The sequence below is a fragment of the Calonectris borealis genome, chromosome 4 (assembly GCF_964195595.1).
Source record: "Calonectris borealis chromosome 4, bCalBor7.hap1.2, whole genome shotgun sequence".
Taxonomy (NCBI): domain Eukaryota; kingdom Metazoa; phylum Chordata; class Aves; order Procellariiformes; family Procellariidae; genus Calonectris; species Calonectris borealis.
In genome coordinates this window covers 29,665,003-29,685,543 of record NC_134315.1, presented here as the reverse complement: position 1 = coordinate 29,685,543, position 20,541 = coordinate 29,665,003, and the positions used below count along the sequence as shown (strand labels likewise).

Sequence of the window (20,541 nt, the reverse complement as noted above, 5' to 3'; positions counted from 1 at the left end):
ACCTGGAGGCAGCTTTGCTGGCTATCACATCGCCATGGAGGTGGCAGGAAAAGACAAATATACAAGAACACCAGAGAGTTCAGAGAAAAACATTCTTATGGCCAACAGTGCAGCCTATGGAAAACTCTACAGAAAGCAGGATTAGTAAGCGGAAGGTCTGACTGAACTGAGCTATATTCTCCAGATGGGTATTAGCTGTTCCTTTTGTCAGAATTTAGTTGGTATGCTGGAACAGAAAAGATGGGTGTTTTGAATCATAGCCTATCATCTCCCCTCTCCCTCCCTATTTTGGGGAGTTGTGATGAGGAATGACAAGGGAAATCCTCTTACTTGCTCCTTTGGGAGCCTCCTATGTTACATAATACTGTGCATGACTGCTGCTGTTCTTGTTGCTGTAGATTACCATGAGTAAGTTTATGGACTAAATTTGCTAGTTCAGAAGACTAACATCATCTTATGCCAGAGACAACTATGATTCAAAGGATTATCTTCCTTGTAAAGTAAATTTTGTGACAGACAGTAACAAAAACATAGGAGAGAAGAAACTACCCTCTACTACTTTTTCAGAGAAAAGAAGATAACCACAGGACTCACCTACAGCTAATGTCATTGCCTTCAGCTTATTTCGCACCAGTCTGACCAGGACGCTCTTTTGCAGTGGTGTGGCTCGGCAGCAGACCACAGCCCGACATTTTTCTGTGAGTTCCAAAAAAATATTCTGCAGGCTGTCATGAAGGAGATGCTCTAAAGTCCTTCCATCAATAACCAGGCCTGCACTGAACCCTTGAGCTTGGGTGGAGGGACTTGCGGAGACATTCCCAAGTTTCTGACTGGTTTTTTTTTTGGCAGAAGTGTTCTTCTGGATGCCTTCTAAAATTCTGCTCATCACCAAGGCACAGGCATCCTAATTAAAGACAAGAGAAAGGCAACTTACTAAATACTGTTTATGTTCTGGCTCCCTTTTCAATTTATAAAATACACATGGAGAAAAGGTCAAATGCTGCCCTTGTGTATGTCCTGGTTTTGGCTGGGATGGAGTTGATTTTCTTCCTATTAACTGGTATAGTGCTGTGTTTTGGATGTAGTGTGAGAATAATGTTGATAACACGCTGATGTTTTGGTTGTTGCTAGGTATTGTTTACGCTAGTCAAGGACTTTTCAGCTTCCCATGCCCTGCCAGGTGTGCAGGGGGCTGGGAGGGAGCATGGCTGGGACGGCTGGCCCAGCTGGCCAATGGGCTATTCCATACCATATGACGTCATGCTCAGCATATAAGGCTGGGTGAAGAAGAAGGAGGGGGGGCGTTCGGAGCGATGGCGTTTGTCTTCCCAAGTAACCGTTACGCGTGATGGAGCCCTGCTTTCCTGGCGATGGCTGAACACCTGCCTGCCGATGGGAAGTGGTGAATGAATTCCTTGTTTTGCTTTGCTTGCGTGCGCGGCTTTTGCTTTCCCTATTAAACTGTCTTTATCTCAACCCGCGAGTTTTTCTCACTTTTACCCTTCTGATTCTCTCCCCCATCCCACCCAGCGGGGGGGTGAGCGAGCGGCTGCGTGGTGCTCAGTGGCCAGCTGGGGTTAAACCACAACAGTGTAGCATTTCACTTGAATCCAGAAAGGCTCAGACATGAGGCTGAATACCCTTTAAAATCACAAAGGATGCAGCCTGTTGTTAATAAAAGGGCCTTTTTTCCCTTCTCCTTGTACTAGAAGAAGGGAAAAAACTGAAGCAAATCAGAAAATGTTCATAGACTAGCAGAAAAAACAACCATTAAGGATTCTGTAATATAAATACAGCTTTGATAGAAGACTTTTGCTCTCTACATTTCTTTTGTCTGGCATGCAAAGCCAAAAGTGCATTTCAAATCAGATTATAGGTGAGCTGCAATGAATTACTGAAGACCTGGCCTTGTGGAATTTTTTACCTTATATTTATCAATATAAGATGCCTAAAAGATTCTTCATATCAATACATGTAATGCGCATGCTATATAGAAGAAAATACATATTCTTAAATCTTCTCATTATTTTACTTTGGAATGCAACAGTATCAAATCCTGCCTTTTTATTTCAAAGCCCAGTTAGAGGGAGGATGAGCACTTCTGCAAAAGGGGCTCAGTTTTCACTGTCAAGTAAGACACTCATTCCCCAGTAGGAAAAAAGGAAGAGAAAAGTGTTAGTGAAAATCAAACCCCAAGTTTTCCTCAAACACAACTGGACTAAAAATCCTTTCTTTTTCACTTTATTTTCCCCACAGTTACCACTTGCCACACAATCCTTTATGGCAGATACAACTTGCATTTCTAAAATAACATATAAGCAGAGAAAAAAAGAAAAACAAAAAGGTCTTAGAAAAATCCTCCAGTCCTTTAGAGAAGTGTGATTTCATGCCTCTGCTCTGAGGAGAGTGTCATGGCTTAACCCAGCAGGCAGCCAAACACCACGCAGTTGCTCGCTCACTCCCCCGCCCCAGTGGGACAGGGAGAGAATCGGAAGGGTAAGAGTGAGAAAAACTCATGGGTTGAGATAACGACAGTTTAATAGAACAGAAAAGGAAGGGGGGGCGAGGGGAGGGGAATGATAGAATATATGAAATGAGTGATGCACAATGCAATTGTTCACGACCCACGTTGACGAATACCCAAGTAGTGATTGCTACTTCCTGGATCACGCCTACCATGCACATACTGAGCATGATGTCACATAGTATGGAATACGCCGTTGACCAGCTGGGCCAGCTGTCCTGGCTATGCTCCTTCCCAGCCTCCTCCAGATCATGGAAGCTGAATGTCCTTGACTAGCAGGGTACTTAGCAACAACTGAAAACATCAGTGTGTTATCAACATTCTTCTCATACTAAATCCAAAACACAGCACTAGGAAGAAATTTAACCCTATCCCAGCTGAAACCAGGACAGAGAGACATTTCATACGTTGGCTTTACCAGTTACAGTTAGTAATTTCTCTCTTAAGAAACCCAAAATTGATAAAAATCAAGATTTGAAAAACAGCTGGTTATAAGCATCCACAAAAGGACGTAACAATCAAGTAAGATTAAACTTGCCTCCCAAACCAGCAGCATTTTTAACCACTCTATCACGTGACTCAATTACTGGGTGGTGGGGAGAAGGTGACTTTTTCACTGATAGAATTGTTGGCAGATTAGTTTTCTTGAATAGCGTGCAATGTACTTTAATGAGACAATTCTTTGTACAGTTATGCAAGACAAGCAGGGCTGAGGGAATATATTACACAAAGCAGCACAAAACTTATTTCAGTAGAATTTGCATGACAATAACTCTTACATTGCTAATACGCTGTATCTCACAAGCTGTTTGAATCATGTCAACTCTCTAATCTACCAAAAAGAGAGATTAAGCAGTCTATTCAATTAAAATAATTAATCATCATTTAGGGACTGTATATAAAGAAACAGATGTTGCACACATATAAAAGATTTCATATTTTACACGCAAAGAAACAAACCGTTGGTTTTCCACTATTTTCATCTTCTAAGAAATCATGCTGTCTTTGGTCGGTTGGGAAAGCAGAGAGCATTTTATTTTTCTGTATTGCCCTCTGATATAGCCTGACTGAATTTTTCAGCAGAGAAAAAAATTTTAAAAGTGTAATTTTCCACTTACCCTACTCTGTGATTTGAGAGTGAAGATTCTGTCATCTGGTTCCAGCAGTTTACAAGCATAGGCAATGTTGACAGCTGTCTCTCTCTTGTCACCTGTCAGCATCCATATTTTTATTCCTGCTTTCCGTAATGCCTGTATTGTGTCTGGAACACCCTCCTGCAGGCGATCTTCAATGCCAGTGGCACCTTAATTTAGACAAGCAGAAGGATTAGTGCTGCTGTATTTCAAAACCAAAATGCTGCAAGAGTGACAGGACAAGATGGTCCTCCCACATCTCAAAACAGACACCCTACTGGGATATGCTTGGGAATTCCTCCCTTCCGCATCCTTCTGTGCCCAGAGCCCATCACATTCAAGATTGTTGACACATACCCTCGTTATCTCAGGGGCCTCCAACTCTTCACAAGACTCTTTTAAGCCAACTTTTCTCATTCTCACGGTTGTTTCATCCCATAGTGGCTGTGGGACACAGACTCCCAGGCTTCTCAAGACTATCTCAGACTGCCCCAAACCTTCTTTCATGTATCACCTTGATCCTTCCTATCTCAAGGTCCACTTCTCTTCCTTATTCTCAACTCTGCTCCAGGCTGAATTCTCTGTACCTCTTGTCCCAAGCCCGCACCTTTCCACACCAAAATCCCCTCTTCTTACATCATATTTTTGCACACTGCTGCAAAGACCTGCCATTCATCATCAGGTTTCTCAACGACTCATCGCTGCAGTACCTCCTGTCCCAGGTCCTTTCAATTCATAACACTAAACTCTGTGTTTTGCCCTTCCTCCTGCCTGCACTGCCAACCTTGACATATTCCCCCACAGGGAGGAAACACCTGCACACACCCCTTAGTGGTTACAGAAAAGACTTTCAACAAAAAAATACAGCGACTTTAACAGAGATATCCTCTTCTCTGGTGTGCACAGCAGGCAGACCTATATCCCTAAAACCAGCTTACAAAATCTTCTGTTTCGGTAACAATGAAGTAACACAACATCAGCATAAAGCAGAACCATCTCTGAAAAGCTGCAGTGCCAGTGATTTACTACGGTACAGGACATTTTCATGGCTTTTTCACAATACAAATGGTACTAAATCATAACCAGGACACGTGGTTTGGCTTGTGGGATTCTCAGGCTAAGAGAGTTTCTCAGAAAGAAACTTCAGCCAGTTGCAGGTAGGTTCATTCTGAAAGACAAACAATAAAAAAATTCAAAGCGAAGTTTTCCCTCCTAGCATGTTTCTAGTGCGGGAATCTAGCCAGCAATTTTTATATAAAGCACTGACTGTCATATGGGGATGGATAAGAGCCAAAAGGTCAGGCAAATTTCTGATGCTACAGCAATTCCTTCAGTAAGTAGCTGCCAACAGGGCAGAGAGCTCATGGCCCCTGGTCACCAGGAAGACAAAAACCTCCAGGTCCTTGATCTGCACTCTGCCTGCATTTTGATGCAAGTCAACAAAAGAGGAAGGAAGGAAGGAAGGAAAATGCTGGGATCTATTTGATGCAAGCTTCTTTGAGAGACACTGCTAGGCATCGAGGGAAGAGAGAAAAATGTTGTTTCAACTTGGGCACTCTAACATTCCCCTTCTGAGGTACTTAATCACTTCGTAATCCAACAGAAGCCAAGTTTCAATATCTATACTGCTGAGATCCAGATCTGTGCTTATTTAAGTACTGCACGTTAGGACTATTCTTTCCAGAAATAGATTTCCATTCAAATAAAGGCCTGAGGCTTTATATATGGCCATATGGATTTCATACCTGCCTACGCAGTGGACTACAAACCACTGCTGTGCTCCATGATCCTGGCAATACTGAGATGATTTGAATTTTTGCTTGTTGTTCTTTGAGGACAAAGTCTTCATTCCTCAGTCCTAAGAGGACAGTCGGAGTTACAGCTGCAGCTACACCAGGTAATGTTTATTAAGAAAGCAACAGAAGGCTCAGAGAAGCAGAATAAGAAGTGCTGTAAGTAATTCTACTCTGCAGGTCACAACGTACATATGCCTGAGGCAGGGGTAACTAAGCTAGCAGAGGTTCTGAAACCAAGCACCTTGGCAGTATGAAGCCATTTACTGTTCTTATTCTCACTCCCATTTAATGTTAGGGCCAACCCATATCGCTTACTGTCCCACCAGAGACACGAGACAAAAAAATGCCTTGGCCTGCAGGACAGCAGGTCTCCACAGCAACTAGATTTCCCTCTGCTGACTCCAGTGCAAAAGGGTACCTGTATAGCACATCATCCCTTAAAACTACAGCAGCTAGCAGCACTGCTTTGGCTTCTCTCCAGAAACTGAAGCCAGTAATCCCAGAATTCCTTTTAGTATCAACGTTTATGGCATTTGCCCTGAGCAGATGTGGCACAAAATGAGGGAAGTAACACCTTTCCACGCAACAGGATCTGTCTCTCTTCAGCTTCTAGCATGAGCTGCCTTTACCATCACAGTCAGGTCTTTGCACTTTGCTTTCCAAATGTTATTTGCTGGGCAGTGGTCTAGAGCTATAATCCCAGACTGCCTGCAGTTTACCTTTTCCACATCTACACCAAATGTTTTTCATTTTGTTCTGGCCTCCCCATTCCTGCGCAGCTGAATGACCATCAGAGGAATGATTCTTGCAGAAGCACGCCTGACTTCTTATCTCCATGTTATTAGAGGAGGACACAGCACAAGCATACCTGCTGAGCCACAAATGCAACAGTGATGGAAAACATGCCCAGAAGAGGGATCCCCGTGAATGTTTGCTCAGGCAGGCCTGTGATTTGTTATTATCATTTCACATGCTCATTATGATGACGCTTAAAAGCTCTAGTGAGCACAAAAAAGAAACCCAATTAAACAAAAAAAAAAATCAGTAGAACTTTACCCTTTACAAACAACAGAAAAGCACTAGCTGCCTTCAGTGTGTTTCACAACTAGTACAAACTTACCAGCAAGATTTATGAAAATTCAGGAGTCACAATAAATTCCAGGTCTGTAGAAAGCTATGTGTTACACAAATTGAGTTTAGCACAGCTCTCTGCAGGTAAATTCCAATTACCATAAGCAGTTTCCTGGGAGTTACAGCATTTTCTACCTACCGAGCAAAGTTAGTTTGGTCTCAAGCCTGATGGCAGATTCAAGCAGCAGCTCCTCCCTATTGTCAATACTGGTTTCTGCTAAAAAATGATGCTTTAACCACTCTGCATATTCTGCATCACTCATCACCTACAGAGGGAGAGAAAACATACGGCACGTATCTATATTGTGTTTTCAAAGGCACCTCAAAAGTGTCCTCACAGTTACTCCTGCTGTCCATCTACTTGAACCTACAAGCGCAGCCCCTGGCAGTGCATTACATGCCCCAACACGTCCATGGATTTAGTACAATGTTCATAGTGTTAGATTACTTTGCCAGGCTTCACAAGCCAGGTTACTCACCGGCACCCTGCAGGTTCCTGGAGCTGCCTGACAGATTTCTGTTTAGATGGAAGGTAGGCAGGCCAGTGAGCATAGTATACTCTCTTTAATTGCAGCATTGGCACAGCCACAGAATCACTGCACAGCTGTGTACTGCTTGATGACTGTACAGCTGCACTTTGCATAAGGCTTTGTAAAGAGGCTTCTTGCCTGTTTCAACCCCTATGGAATTTTACTTCTGAGCAGCTTTGAATTTAAAATGGAATCTCAAAACATCACTTAAGTTTTGCATCCAGAGCTTGTAACACTGCAAACTGTTTGTGAAACCCAATAAAACAGGTCTGACTTCATTTGTTTTCTGTGTCTGGAATTCCAAGCAGGGTAAATTTCACATAAGGAGACCTGCTCAGGACTCTTGAAGAAAAATCAGGCTATTTGACAACCCCCGTTTTAGAATTAGGCTATTAGGCTGCTTGGCATCCTAAACTGACAACAACGATGGCAATCTAATGGAAGTCAGGAATTTATTTGGGTCAACTTACAAATTCCTCCTGAGAGAACATAAGGATAAACAAAATGTGGCAATGGAAGCATCTGTTTAGAAGCGGTGATGTCTGCTCCATTGGTGATATGACTCAGGTTGGTCACAGACCGCAAACATTCTTAAAAATATGTATTAAAAGGAATACCTTCTTAGCAATACACAGAGTGCGCAGTCCTCTTCTGGCATAGTCATCCAAATGCTTCTGAGTTCTCTCTTTAATCTTCTTTTGTTCCATTTCTGAATTATTAATACCTACTATCACACATAAAGCAAAGAAAGCAAATTAAATATGCATTCTTAGGCTAAATTTAGAGGAAAATTTTGAAGGTCTAAATACGTTTTAAAAATACCAAAATGTTAATAGGTTTTATTTTAACTATGAATGTATCTTCATGTTTGCACAATGTACTGTGGCTGTATCTATAGTGAGCATGCAGTGCGCCAGTCTGCACAAGCAGAGAGGGGGAATGCATCTGGTACTGATACATCTTTGGATGCCACTAGTATAGCAAAATGTTTTTCTAAGATAAAATCATTTTCTAAAATAAACTGGGCCACAGACATCCAAGCAGCTTTACTGTCACTGGTCTAGTGCGACAGAGCTAAAAGGGCACTCGCAGAAAAGGTTTTTTAAAAATAACTGTTACGGGGTGGACTATTCTGACAGGCTTTCAACTCACCTAACTTTGGACATGTGGAAGTTAGGTTCCAAGTTTACCTTGAGAATCAAAGTAAGGAGAGGCACCTCCAGACATGAAATTACCCCCCTGATGACAGATTTTGGGAGGCATTGTTTCTGCCCCATGGCCTACAGAGGCTTTTTGTCTAGCCTTTAGATGGCTAATGTTGGGCGAGTTAAAATCCACTCTTGGAATTGGAAATATCCCTCTTCCTCACTGAGATCAGCCAGCCATGGAACACACAAACCAAACTCCCTTTTGCAGAAAGCAAGCCTTTAAAAATAATTCCTTTATATTACTTTCCAAACCATTAAAAAAAACCCTTGGAACATCTTCTGAACTTCAATATATTTAGGTATTTATTTCTAACATACACAGATAATACTTTCTCTCTACTGCCTTCAGTTAAAAAATCAATGACTGTTTGCTACAGTGTATGAATAAATCAGTTAGTGCTTAAACAACATGGTGCATCCCTCCTGTGGCAGATTCAAAAAACGTTTACCCCCGAAAAACTGCGCCCAGCAGGAGGCACCACACAACTTTACAGATATTATTATTACACCTAGAAACACAGAAGTAGTCAGAAGTCAAGGGGAAAAAACCTCAGAAAGCACTGATAGGTGACACCTGCTAGCGATATCTCTCTCCAACAGCTCAGAAACACCAACATAGGTAAAGGCTACAAAGTATCTCATTCTAATAAATACCTCTCACTGTATAGCAAAAGCCAACTATTCAAGCAGATGACCTTACTTTATAATTGGAAATACTTCAGTTGGCTCCAAAGGGTCTGCTTAGACACCACTAAATCCTTTGAGTAACAGCTGCTTCTCTCCTCTCAGTTTCCACACCAGCACACAGCATAGCCCTATCTAGGTGACAAGCAATACTACCTTTCTTGGTTCCCTGTAAGGAAGTATTCACAGATAATAGTTCTGCTGGGTTACTTGTCTCTTTTCATGAATCAGGCCATCTGTTTAATTGTACTGAAGAATGACAAAGGTGAGCAAAGAATTAGAAGTTCTACAGATACCTTCAGATGCAGTTCTCAACAAATCCACCATGACAGAGTCGGCACCTTTTGTGTACACCACCACTTTGTTGGAGACTGGATGCCGAACCACCACTGACATCCTTTTCCGCACTGAATCAAAAGGCAGGATATGCAAAAGCTGAAACGTTAAAGATCCCAGACCTGCGAAGTCCACAGTTACTTGATCTGGAGTCCTAGACTGTAAAATACATTTATAAGCCCTAGCCGCATGAACCAAGGCAGCTTCATCTGGACTCTCGGCTTCATAACATAGTTTAGGTAAGTGAGACAATTCAATAGATGATGCAGCACTGTTGTGTTCACAGCCAGCAGCTACATTGACCATATCTAGTTCTTGAGGCACTTGGGAATTTTCTGGGCTGTCAGTATTGGGAGGCTCAGCAGCCCTTTGAGCAGCTCCATCCAAAGCAGGTGAAGCCAGTTTCGTTCTGAAAATAGACAGTTTGCTCACAAAACTATTGGGGCTTTCAGATGATGACTCTTTTACACTTGGAAGTGGGGAGGAACTTAGTCTCCGGACTGACAACCTCTGGAACATCTGCCTGATTTCCTCAAGCGATTTAATAGGCATCCTACTCAGTGAAGAGAGTCTCATCTGGAACAGAACAGTTAGAGAGAGGATTTATGTTAAATTCTTCACACCTTATTACATTAAAGAAGGACAGCTTACAAACTATGTATGCTTCTTAATGAATGTAGTATTTTAAAATTTACCATGAGTATGATTGCTTGTATTAAAGATGGCCAGCTCAATTAAACATATAACCATATGAGTACACTAAACAGCTTCTGTAAGAGCTTCATTATTCAAACCAAAAGAATTGTAAAACTACTTCAGATCTGAAAACCATATGCATTCCAAGTTTGATTCATGACTCCATGTAATACTTCTCTTTAGAACTGTTTCAGCAACAGTTAGTATGACATTTTAACTTTTAAAAGTTGTGGCAAATGGAACTAAACTCTTCAATTCTTGTTCTGAATTAGGCAAGATACTTGTGAAGAATAAACCCAACTCCATATCCCTCACAGCAACTAGCTACAAGTACTGTTAAAAATACATTACCTTATCAATACCTTTTAAATGTCTGAATTTAAAACAAAAGACAGTTCTCCTCTCATCAATGTTACAAAATAATTGGCATGCTGTTATTCAGAACAGTTAGGCAGCTAACAGCTTACAAAAAAGGAACAAGGCATGCAAGGCTGACATTCGCTTCTCATTATGGTGAAGAGTTAAGAATGAGTTATCACCAGGAAGCCTGTTCTCCTTTGCCACTGAAAAGCATACAGTAAGGGCAGATTCTGGCTTCAGTTCTACTGCAATTGCATGTAAGTTGCAATATGTCTCCATTCAGCATCATGAAAATAGAGACTAGGACCATCCTTTCATCGCCTCTCCCTAAGGCAACACCAGAACCTTCCGCTGCCTTGAGCTCTTTCATGTCATTCCCTAATCATGAACTCGGAAACCTCATGCCACATTGCCCCTCCCAACCTATCTACTAGTGATCTGGAGACCTTCTCCCCCGCTAGAAAGTCATCCAGAAATACTATTCTCAAAATAACGAGAATCTCGCCTGTATATTTTTCTACATCACCTTTAAGGAATGCCTGTTTAGTAACTACGAACACAGCTGCTCCATCCACACATGGACCTGTAGGCAGCCTACGACGCTTTCTGGGAATGCCTGGAAGCACACTAAAATACTAGGCTTATTTATATGCAGGATGTACTTTATACTCCACAGGATACCATTTGGGAATGTCTCCAGCCACAGTTGTAGGTTCACTGCCTAGGTGGACACCAAAATCTAGTCCTGCACATGTCATAAACATTTTTTTCAAATGACAAAGTCAACAAATGGAAATCACCAGGCGATAGGGGGAAGGAAATCAAAGCTGAACTTGGGAATTATCCTGCAACACAGTCAAAATTGGTAAAAGACGGGGTTATGAGAATCCTACCCTGAAGAAAAAAAAAGATTTGAAAAAGATAGTAGTATCTTTAAATAAATGTTAGGTTGTGGACTCTGAAAACAACAAGTGGTCTCAGGAAGACTTAAACACACTCCAGACCATTAAACCAGGACAGTCTAGCAAATGCACGGTACATTCAAGGTGAGACCACTTTATGTCATACTGCAAAGCTTTTTTTCTTCAGATTATTACACTTTCGTATTACACATATGAAACTTGATCTTCCATACTTTTGCTGAAGCTCTATTTGAATAGTCAGGGAACAGGAACGAGCATTCTCAGTTCCTATATTCTGGGAGTCTTCTGAGATTATTCTTATCTTTCAGCCAACAATAACCTATTTGTAAAGGTAACCTGAGTGCTAGGGTACTCTTAAAAGAAGCTATGCACATATCTGGAAAAAAATAACTAGAATATAGAAGAAAACACAATTGCAATTTAACCTCAAAATTTGTCTTGTAGAAGTTATAAACAGTCTATACACAGAAGCAAAAATATTGAAGCCAAGTTTTTCTGCATCAGAAAAACATTACCAGCATTATATTACACATTAACTCATTGCACTCTCTGGGTTTATAGTAATTCCCTTCTTTCTAACAGGACAAACCAATAGAGGAGAAAAGAATAATTTTTTAAATGTCAGTTAATTGTTTTCTCCTTTTGTAATCAAACCAAAGGGAGTTCATTTATTAATGAATATGGCGAAATAGCTAAAAATAAGGCCTTCTTACCTTCTGACGTGGCTGATTGGGGACTGAAACTACAACAGTATTACAGATTGCCAGAGCAAGAAAGAAGTCAGTGATGTACATTATCTCCAAAGATAACCTGCTGCTGGCTTCTTCTGATTGTTGATAGGAATGAGAAGAAATTTGACTGAACTTCTCTAGCAGTTGTGCGTCTGGTACAACATCTGTTTCCTATTGATGAAATGAACAAAACTGTCCATTAGGATATAAGCTTAATCTCAGTCTCTGGAAGTTAAATCAGTTACAGATGAATGAAGTGTAGAAGCTCATCCAACTTCCTTCCCGTCAGATGCTGAGTTGATTATAGTAGGAAACAGAGGAACATTCTGGTGTCTTCACTGCCTTGTGCTACCCCATTGAAAATAGCAAACTTCATGCCCAGACAGGTAAACAGTAGCGCCTTAGTTCATAGATACTTCAACAGAGATTAAATATGATAAATGCTATTTAGACACCTTCAGGTACAGAAGCAGAGTTTTTACCTCTCATAACCTCCAATAAAGACTGGTCATCTAGATATTTCCTATTAAAAACAAAAGAAAATGCTAGAAACAAAAGAACAAACTGTTATGAAGATGAAGCCGGTCATTTTAGCTGGAGTGATCATGGACTCACAGCAGCAAGAACCAAAGCATACACCTTTGTGACCCAACAAACACCTGCAATGTCAGCTGCAAATAGGATGCAATCATCAGAGGCTCTGGTTTTGATGGAAGAGAGAAAGGATTTCTTAAATGACAAGCACTCTGATCAAATGAGGGTAAAAAGATACTCCTTCATGAGTTACTTCAGAAATTTAGCATCAAAACCAACAGCTTTTACTTACAATGGGGCTGCTGAAAGCAACATGTCCTGAGCGGGGAACATCACCTGCTCCATCTTCCCTTCCTAATGCAGGGTAACTACCAGACAACTGATTCAAAGACTTTCTGTTCAAAGGTTCTTTCACAGCTCTGCTCTTGTGCCCCTGCCATTTTGACATATGGGTCGAAGAGCCACTCTGACGATCAGCTGAATCCTCATCCTCTGAATCCATCTCTTGATAGGATTCCAACCTCTTTGCTATGGAAAGGGAAACAAAATTATTGTTCCATGAGCAAAAAGAAACTTGCCTGGAGGCTCAGGAAACAAAATTTTAAAGTAAGGAATTTAGAACATAGTTAAGAATAATCCACCACTTATGAAAAACAAAACCCATAACAAGCCATCACACTGACTTCCTGCTTGGGACACTGCACTTCAAGAGCAACACTTCTCTGGAGTTAATCCAGAAGAGGGAGCAAGAATGATCAGGGTTCTAGACAACATGAGCCACATGGAAACAGTAAAATAAGCTGGAGTTACACAGCCTCCGGAAGGGCACATTGATAGGAGCCAAATAATAGTCTTCAAGTACATGAGAGGCAATTGCACAGAGAAAAGAAATAGCCTGTTTTATATGCACACTATGGGTAATAGAAGACACAATGGTCCTATATTGTGGCAAAACAGCCTCAGGCTAGGTATCAGCAAAACTTTGTCAGAGAAGACATGACATACTAGAACAGAATGCCTGAGAAAGCAATGAATTGGTCATCACTGGAGGTCCTGAAGAAGCAAAAAAAAAAAAAACATACAGAATAATAGCAACAATTCTGCCTTAGGCCAGAGAAACGGGACCAGATCACCTCCTGATATGTTTTCTAGCCTAATTATTTTATGATGGATCAGGATTGTATGCCAGTGGTTTGACAAGTACAGCTTCTAGCAGGAACTCATTGAAACTGTGTTTCTTATCATTTCTGTATTGGACACCACCTCACACACACATACACATTTTTTGAGTATTTAACTGAAAAGCAGGTTTCAATAATAAAACTTTGTATTGACATGTCTAACACCTTTGCACCAAAGATATAAATGCAGTTCTGTGCCCCACAAATCTAACTAGGAAGGTCAGTGGTGTAAAGAACCTCTGTAGCAAATAGAAACACGCCTATGCTATCATGTGCTTGTTAAGAACATACCCAAGTGTTTGCACTGGAGTTCTGGGACAGTGTTTGACCACATGCAAGAGGCTGCAATCTCAATCCAGACAGCACTGGATCACTGTACACTATTCAGCTTTCACGTTTTTACCTGTCACTGTGAAAATAGCATGCAATAAGCATATACTAGCAGTTCAATGTCTGCATCCACTGACAGCATAGAAAAACTGTTCCGAAAATTGTGCATTGCCTGTTGATTTCATTAAAGTGTGAATACAAACAATGGCATCCTAGGAAAAAACCAGTATTAACACACAGACATCTCTTGCCACACTAATTCCCTATTTTCTTATTTAAAACAGCAGCTACTGTACAGGAAAGAAGTGAAAAGTGGGATATTATTCTGTTTTATGTGAACAGGAAACCTATCCACAGTTCAGAGTCCCCAGCTCTGGTGCTCAAAATGAGATGGAAATAGGTTTATGATATCACTTGTGAGTCCTCTTCCTCCTAGCCAAGGCACAGGAGCTTAGCTATGTTCAGGAAATAAGCTACTGGATTTGCTAGCCTGTTAAGTTCTCCTTATTTCCTGTTGTCTGCTCTTTCTGGAACATAAATGAAAGCTTCCTGTCCCTCATCCTGCCATTCTGATGAGTCCAAGGAAAGCAGGGAGACCAGAGCTTACACCTTCCTTGGCAGGCCATCTCCCTGATGTCAACATGAACTTAATAAAATGGTTCTTTAAAAAAAAAGATAAGTGGGAACGTAACAAACTGTGGCTCTCCACAACTACCAAATATAATATCCCACATGTGGTATTGACACCTTTTACCAGAAAGCAGCAATAGTGACTTAGTGCATGTTTGTAGAGGCAGGTTTGGACAACACATGCTCATTCCACTATGCCTCCAGGCTGTTGAGAAGCCTGCACGCTCTGTCTGAACTAACATATGTGGCACCTCTTGTAACACCACACTGCTCTGCGGCCATGGTCCAAGAGGCACACGTTACTTTAGGCAGAACACTGCACGGGGGCACCTATACGGAGGATTATACTGAATCACAGTCATTGCTGTTGTGTGCTTCCCTCATGTGAATCCCTTTACCCTGGGCAATACAGATATAAATACAGAAATATATGTACAGACTAAGTGGCTTGTATGCAAAAGACTGTACTGTCTTGCACTGTAGCTCTTACTATATGTAGCAGGAGCCTTGCAAATAGCAGCTGTACGTAACTGAACAAATGTAAAACAGGACTGAAACACAGGACTGCCAACATTTTTCAAACTGATTTTCAGGGCTCACATAATTTCTAGATTTGTTAGGAAAAAGCACATGCTTACTCTCCAGGTAAAAGACAGGGCAGGAAATAATTATAAACATAATTAACACACTAATCTTTTTGAAAGATGTCTCTAAGTGAACTACTAGCAGAAGTAAGTGGTAGACATACTTCCCCTGGCACAATGAGACCTGGGTCAGCCACAGCTACACCATTTGCACTACTCTTTGGTTTATCTCTTCTGAAATACTTTTCCTTCCTTTAGAAAATGCTCTGAAAATACATTCTGCTTTTTATTTATGTTGTTCATTCACCAAGTTCAAAACTTAAAAATATTTCTTCTCACTTTGCTGTTGTCATCCTTCCCAGTATAATTATGCAAAGCCAAAGAAGCACCTGGACACCTGCACCATAAAATTTTCAAAATATGTGCAGAAATTACTGTAAAAACCATTTGTAACCATCTGCTCCTGCGGCACAACAAAAGAATGGTTGAACTGACTCATTGCTGTGGCCAGCAGGGTGTGCCTTTCGCTCACAGTTGTGAGCAGTTCCATCTGGCAGCAAAAGGGGGCTTTAATACACAGCTGTGCTTCACGTGTCCACCTGTCAGCACCTCACCTTTGATCTCGTATGGAATACTTGCATTGTTTACCAGCAAAATAGCATATGTCTGCAGCCACTAATAGTGGCTATATACGGTTTCTAATAGTGGCTATATATAGTTAACTATACAGCCAAATAGCACTGCAGTAACGTCTGCAGTAACGGTAATAAAAACCTTGTGGTTTTATCTAATTAATAAAATAGCTAATTGAATCAAAGACTTCATGTCACTCTGCCCAATTTTCTCTTGTGTCTGGAGTTGTATCTTCTCCTGGCTCCCAGAAGGCTTCAAGTAGGCTCTCAAGAAATGTATATTGAAAGATGCTACACTATTAGACAATGAGGCAGCAACTATCCAATACCAACCGCTTGTTGACTTTTTGGCTAACAATAAACAGGTGTGTAAGATATAAGTAAGAATACAACAGTCGTTATTTTTGATGGAGGTACTCATCTTTGCAGCCTTAACACACACGTACACACATCTGCTTGACTTGTACCTTAACATCACTGTTAAAGCTCTGACTTCAGCATGTATTTTATTTGGGTTTCTCTATCCTCAAGGGCCACAGTATGTCGAATCAGAGCCTTAAGATATGCTACATAAAGGTGGTACACTGCTATGGCAGTCAACAGGATGTCTGAACCCTAAAATCCTAGGTAAGCATTGGCACTCTAGTTGGAAAAAAAAAAGAGAGGAAAGACTAGATGGGCAATTTTCCAATGTTCTGGGTTCTGAATATTGCAAGGAGAGAAGCAAAACACAGTAGACATGACTTCTTCCGGAGTGAGTAAAGAATATTTTGTTTGTGGTATCAAATATGTTGGAACTTAACTAGCTGCAAAGCAGCACCTTGCATACAGCCTTCAAGTCTCTTAATGCACTATATATGAAGGGATCCAAATAATGGGGAAAGATGCATGACTATTAGTAGGATCAGTCTGAATTCATACCTTCCGTGAGTGTGTATTGCCACATAAATCTCATGAAATCCTCTGGACCCCTATCAAAACTTTCAGCTTCTCTGAGAAGAGAAAAACGACCCATTGTGAACACAGGTTTAGTGTCTTACCGTTTTCCTCATGGCAATACTCCTGTCCTGCAATGCTGCATCTCCGAAAAACCATCTTATTTTCAGTAAGGGTTCCAGTCTTGTCAGAGAAGATATACTGAATCTGGCCAAGGTCTTCAGCAATATTCAGTGCTCGACACTGAATTGTTGAGTCTGTTTTCTCATGGTAAAAATCAGTGTCATTCTGTATTAAATAAATTTGTCCCAGTTTGACAATTTCAATTGAAACATAGAGAGAAATTGGGATCAAGACCTATCAAAATAAAACATGGGTATTAAATAAAACCAAACTCTTTGGCCAGTTACAAACATGAAGTAACTCTACCGAAGCTGAAGAGTTACTTCAAGGATATTAATGAGATCAGAATATGACCCCTGTTCAAAGCAGATCGAAGTTACCTGCAATAAAATGATCATCGTCCAGAACATATTGAACCCTGCTAATGTTGGAGGAATTGATTTCCCATCTGGCTCAGGGATGTTAAAAAAAGGTATTTCCGAATACCTACTTAACCAAATTCCATGGCCTTGAAAACAAAAACAAGATAAAGTGAGTCAGTTGTATGTAAACTATCACAGTTCAGGGTCATGGTGTTAGCTGTTATACTCTGCAGTTCTTTCTAAGCTTTTAAACCACCATTTTATGTCTTGAGTTTTTCCTCAACAGGAACCCCATTAAAATTAATTAAGTATCAATGCACGCATGAATAAATACCTTACATGCATTTCTATCAACAGCACATCTATACAGCACATCTCAGAACTAAAGGAATACTAACTACACTTGATAAACACTTCCCCTCCTCCCCCCCAAAAAAAAAAACCCTCTGGCAATTAATTGTATTATCCTTGCTTGTCCAGGTTTTAGTTAACCTGTGATGACCATGTCATCATTATTAAGTGTAGTCTGAAGAAGTTTTTTTAAACATGTTTTAAGCACCTTTTTGATTTGTCATAAAAGTTAGTCTGTTTAGATTTACTCAAGCTTACTATATAATCAATCCCTAAAGTATCAAGTCCTTACAACTCTAGTCACAGTAGGCCTCTCCCCACAATGCTGTACATGCATCTCACGTTACCTGAAAAATCCTAAGAGAAAGTAGGAGTTTTTCAGAACAATCAGTGAGAGAAAAGAGAAATGAATCAGAGAAACAGGTTCCAGACCTAAGAACTCGCACCAGGAACTACTTCTTGACCACACTACAGATTAAACATGACAATATGACCTAAAACATGGCAGCATCCCCAGCTGCTAGGCAATTACACATGGATAAAAGCAGTTTCCGAGATAGGCTGTTAAAATGAATCAGCCCCAAAATAAAACACTAAGCATTGTAGGCTGAGAAAGGAAAAGAGCAGCTGTCTGCTGATTCTCACTTACCTATTGCACCAGTTAAACACATCAAAATTAGAAGCAGAACACACCAAAGAATATCAGTGTTCACTTTTCTTTCCAGTTTACTGCGCTTGTAATGAGGGCCACTGTTATTCAGCATGGCTTTGGTTTCATGACCTGTAACCACACAGGTTGAAATTCTCTAACAAGCAGGTATCAGAACCACAAGTGCTTTATATTTCTAAAGCTCTGGGAAACAGGACATTTCTGTTAACTAATATTTGAACAGAGATTATAAATATGAGCAAACTAACTGCTCCTACAATACATGAATTCTTACCTAAAGCAAACTGAACAAGCTAAACCAAAATTTGTCATGTACACATTAACTTTTACACTGTCAATAATATTCCTTCCTATAGAAACAATCTTATTCTTGATGTTTTCTATATTCTTTCTAGTATTTTCTACCAAATCCTGCACCTGCATCACAACTATCCAGCTGGATACATCATATTGGTTAGTTTAAAAACCTCTACCCTTTAATACAGAACACTGAAGAAGAGCACTAGCTTCAGTTTTGGACCAGAAAAAAATCCTAAGGAAGCCACGCATCTCCACGCCCATTTCAAAACCCGGGTTTACCATCGCAACTAACAGTTGAGGACAAGGACCTGTTCACATGGAACAGAGCTGGCCTCCCATGAATAATCAAACATATCAGTCCTTTACATTGTTAAAATAGAAACAAACTTAATCCAGACATGCATTCTTAACATTTCTAGCTACAGCTGCCTTCTGCTGGATTCAAGCTTTTACTCTCCCAATTCCCCTTTGTACGATATTGTTTCTTAGGGTACATAACTCTATCTTGCTTGCAAGGCAATCTCTGAAAGCCAGGGTGGTTCACTAACCTGCATATACCACTATGCCTACAACAGCTTCTGTGTTTCTTACTGTGCATCCTCGGAGCAGTAAGTTTTCCTTGCTGAGGCCCACTCGATCCTTGTTTGAATGCTCACTGAAAAAAAGGACATTACTTCAGCTGTAGGACTCCAGCAATTACCAGTCAGGCTTTGCAAAACCATTAGGGAGCAAATTTCCCAAAGAAGCTGCTAGTCACTGACTGCCATTCTGAAACTTCCGATCAGACTTTTCAAAAGAATGGGGTAACATGCACGCAGATCACCTTTGAAAATCCAGGCATGTAGGCACTGTATTAAAATTTTCTTGTGTTTACAAGCCTAGTATTTGCCAGCTGGCATATGAGACGTAGGCAACGCTGCTGAAAAGAGCTCAAGACAAACACTGAAAATCTGAAACCCTATGACTTCTGCTTGGATTGCCAACATCAGAAAAAATTCAAACAAAATATAAAATCCCATTTTAAATATACTGTGAGCATTGTTACTCCTGTGGCATATTTTCAGTGCAAGTAGGCTCACTGTCAAGGTGTTTCCTCAGACACTAAGATTTATATATATTTATTTTTCTTTTCATATTTCTAATGTGTCAGTGCCCACAGGGAAGAATATAGACATTATAACTCTCAAAAACTGAAAACCAGTCACCCCATGAAATAGTATTTTTTTTTCCTACTGTCTATCATAAACCCGTAAGAAGAAAAGACAGATAGGCACGCTGGTCAAAAGGAGTTTGATCAAGTCACTGAGGGTTACCCAAAACAAATCAGAGTAGGAGAGGAAGCCAGTCCTTCCCATTTCCAATTCTGAGCAATGCAGCTTGTCCAATCAGGCCATGGTCCAGACCAAATACTGTAGATATCATTGTTATTAAGAGCACTTTTGAAACAGCTATTTCAAATATGGAATACACAATTGCAAAACAACCTGAACTAAGATGTTGAAAACATTCAATACAAAATAAAAAGCACTAGTGGGCTTTCCCAGTTCACAATCTGCTGCTCAGAAAGTCCTTCTGGCTCTATCTGCTGAGATAAATGTATGTGGTACTCAGAAACGTAGTGGTGCAAACTGACTTCCATACATATTGTCATTATTTTTTAAAGGAAACATTACAAGCTCTCTGAAAATCAGTTAGAGCACCAAAGCACATGACAATAATTTAAAGAGCCACCAAGCCTACTTACACAAAGCCTCGGAAGCAACTGAGGTCGTTGTTAGGACTTTCACACTCTATTCTACTGGAAAATTTTTCTGGATCAATTTCAGAAACCTAAAGCCATAGAAAAAAAAAAAAAA

General features: G+C 40.5%; 1 protein-coding gene across 1 annotated transcript in view; it reads right to left on the bottom strand.

Annotated features, from left to right (window-relative positions):
• The window catches only part of ATP10D (ATPase phospholipid transporting 10D (putative)), a 51,685-nt gene that overhangs the window by 9,940 nt on the left and 21,204 nt on the right, over positions 1-20,541 (bottom strand). The window contains 12 exon segments of the mRNA XM_075149015.1: positions 595-904; positions 3,643-3,827; positions 6,724-6,850; positions 7,732-7,838; positions 9,303-9,918; positions 12,035-12,223; positions 12,879-13,114; positions 16,984-17,236; positions 17,383-17,510; positions 18,365-18,496; positions 19,234-19,340; positions 20,430-20,515. Coding sequence (XP_075005116.1) covers positions 595-904; positions 3,643-3,827; positions 6,724-6,850; positions 7,732-7,838; positions 9,303-9,918; positions 12,035-12,223; positions 12,879-13,114; positions 16,984-17,236; positions 17,383-17,510; positions 18,365-18,496; positions 19,234-19,340; positions 20,430-20,515 — 2,476 coding nt within the window.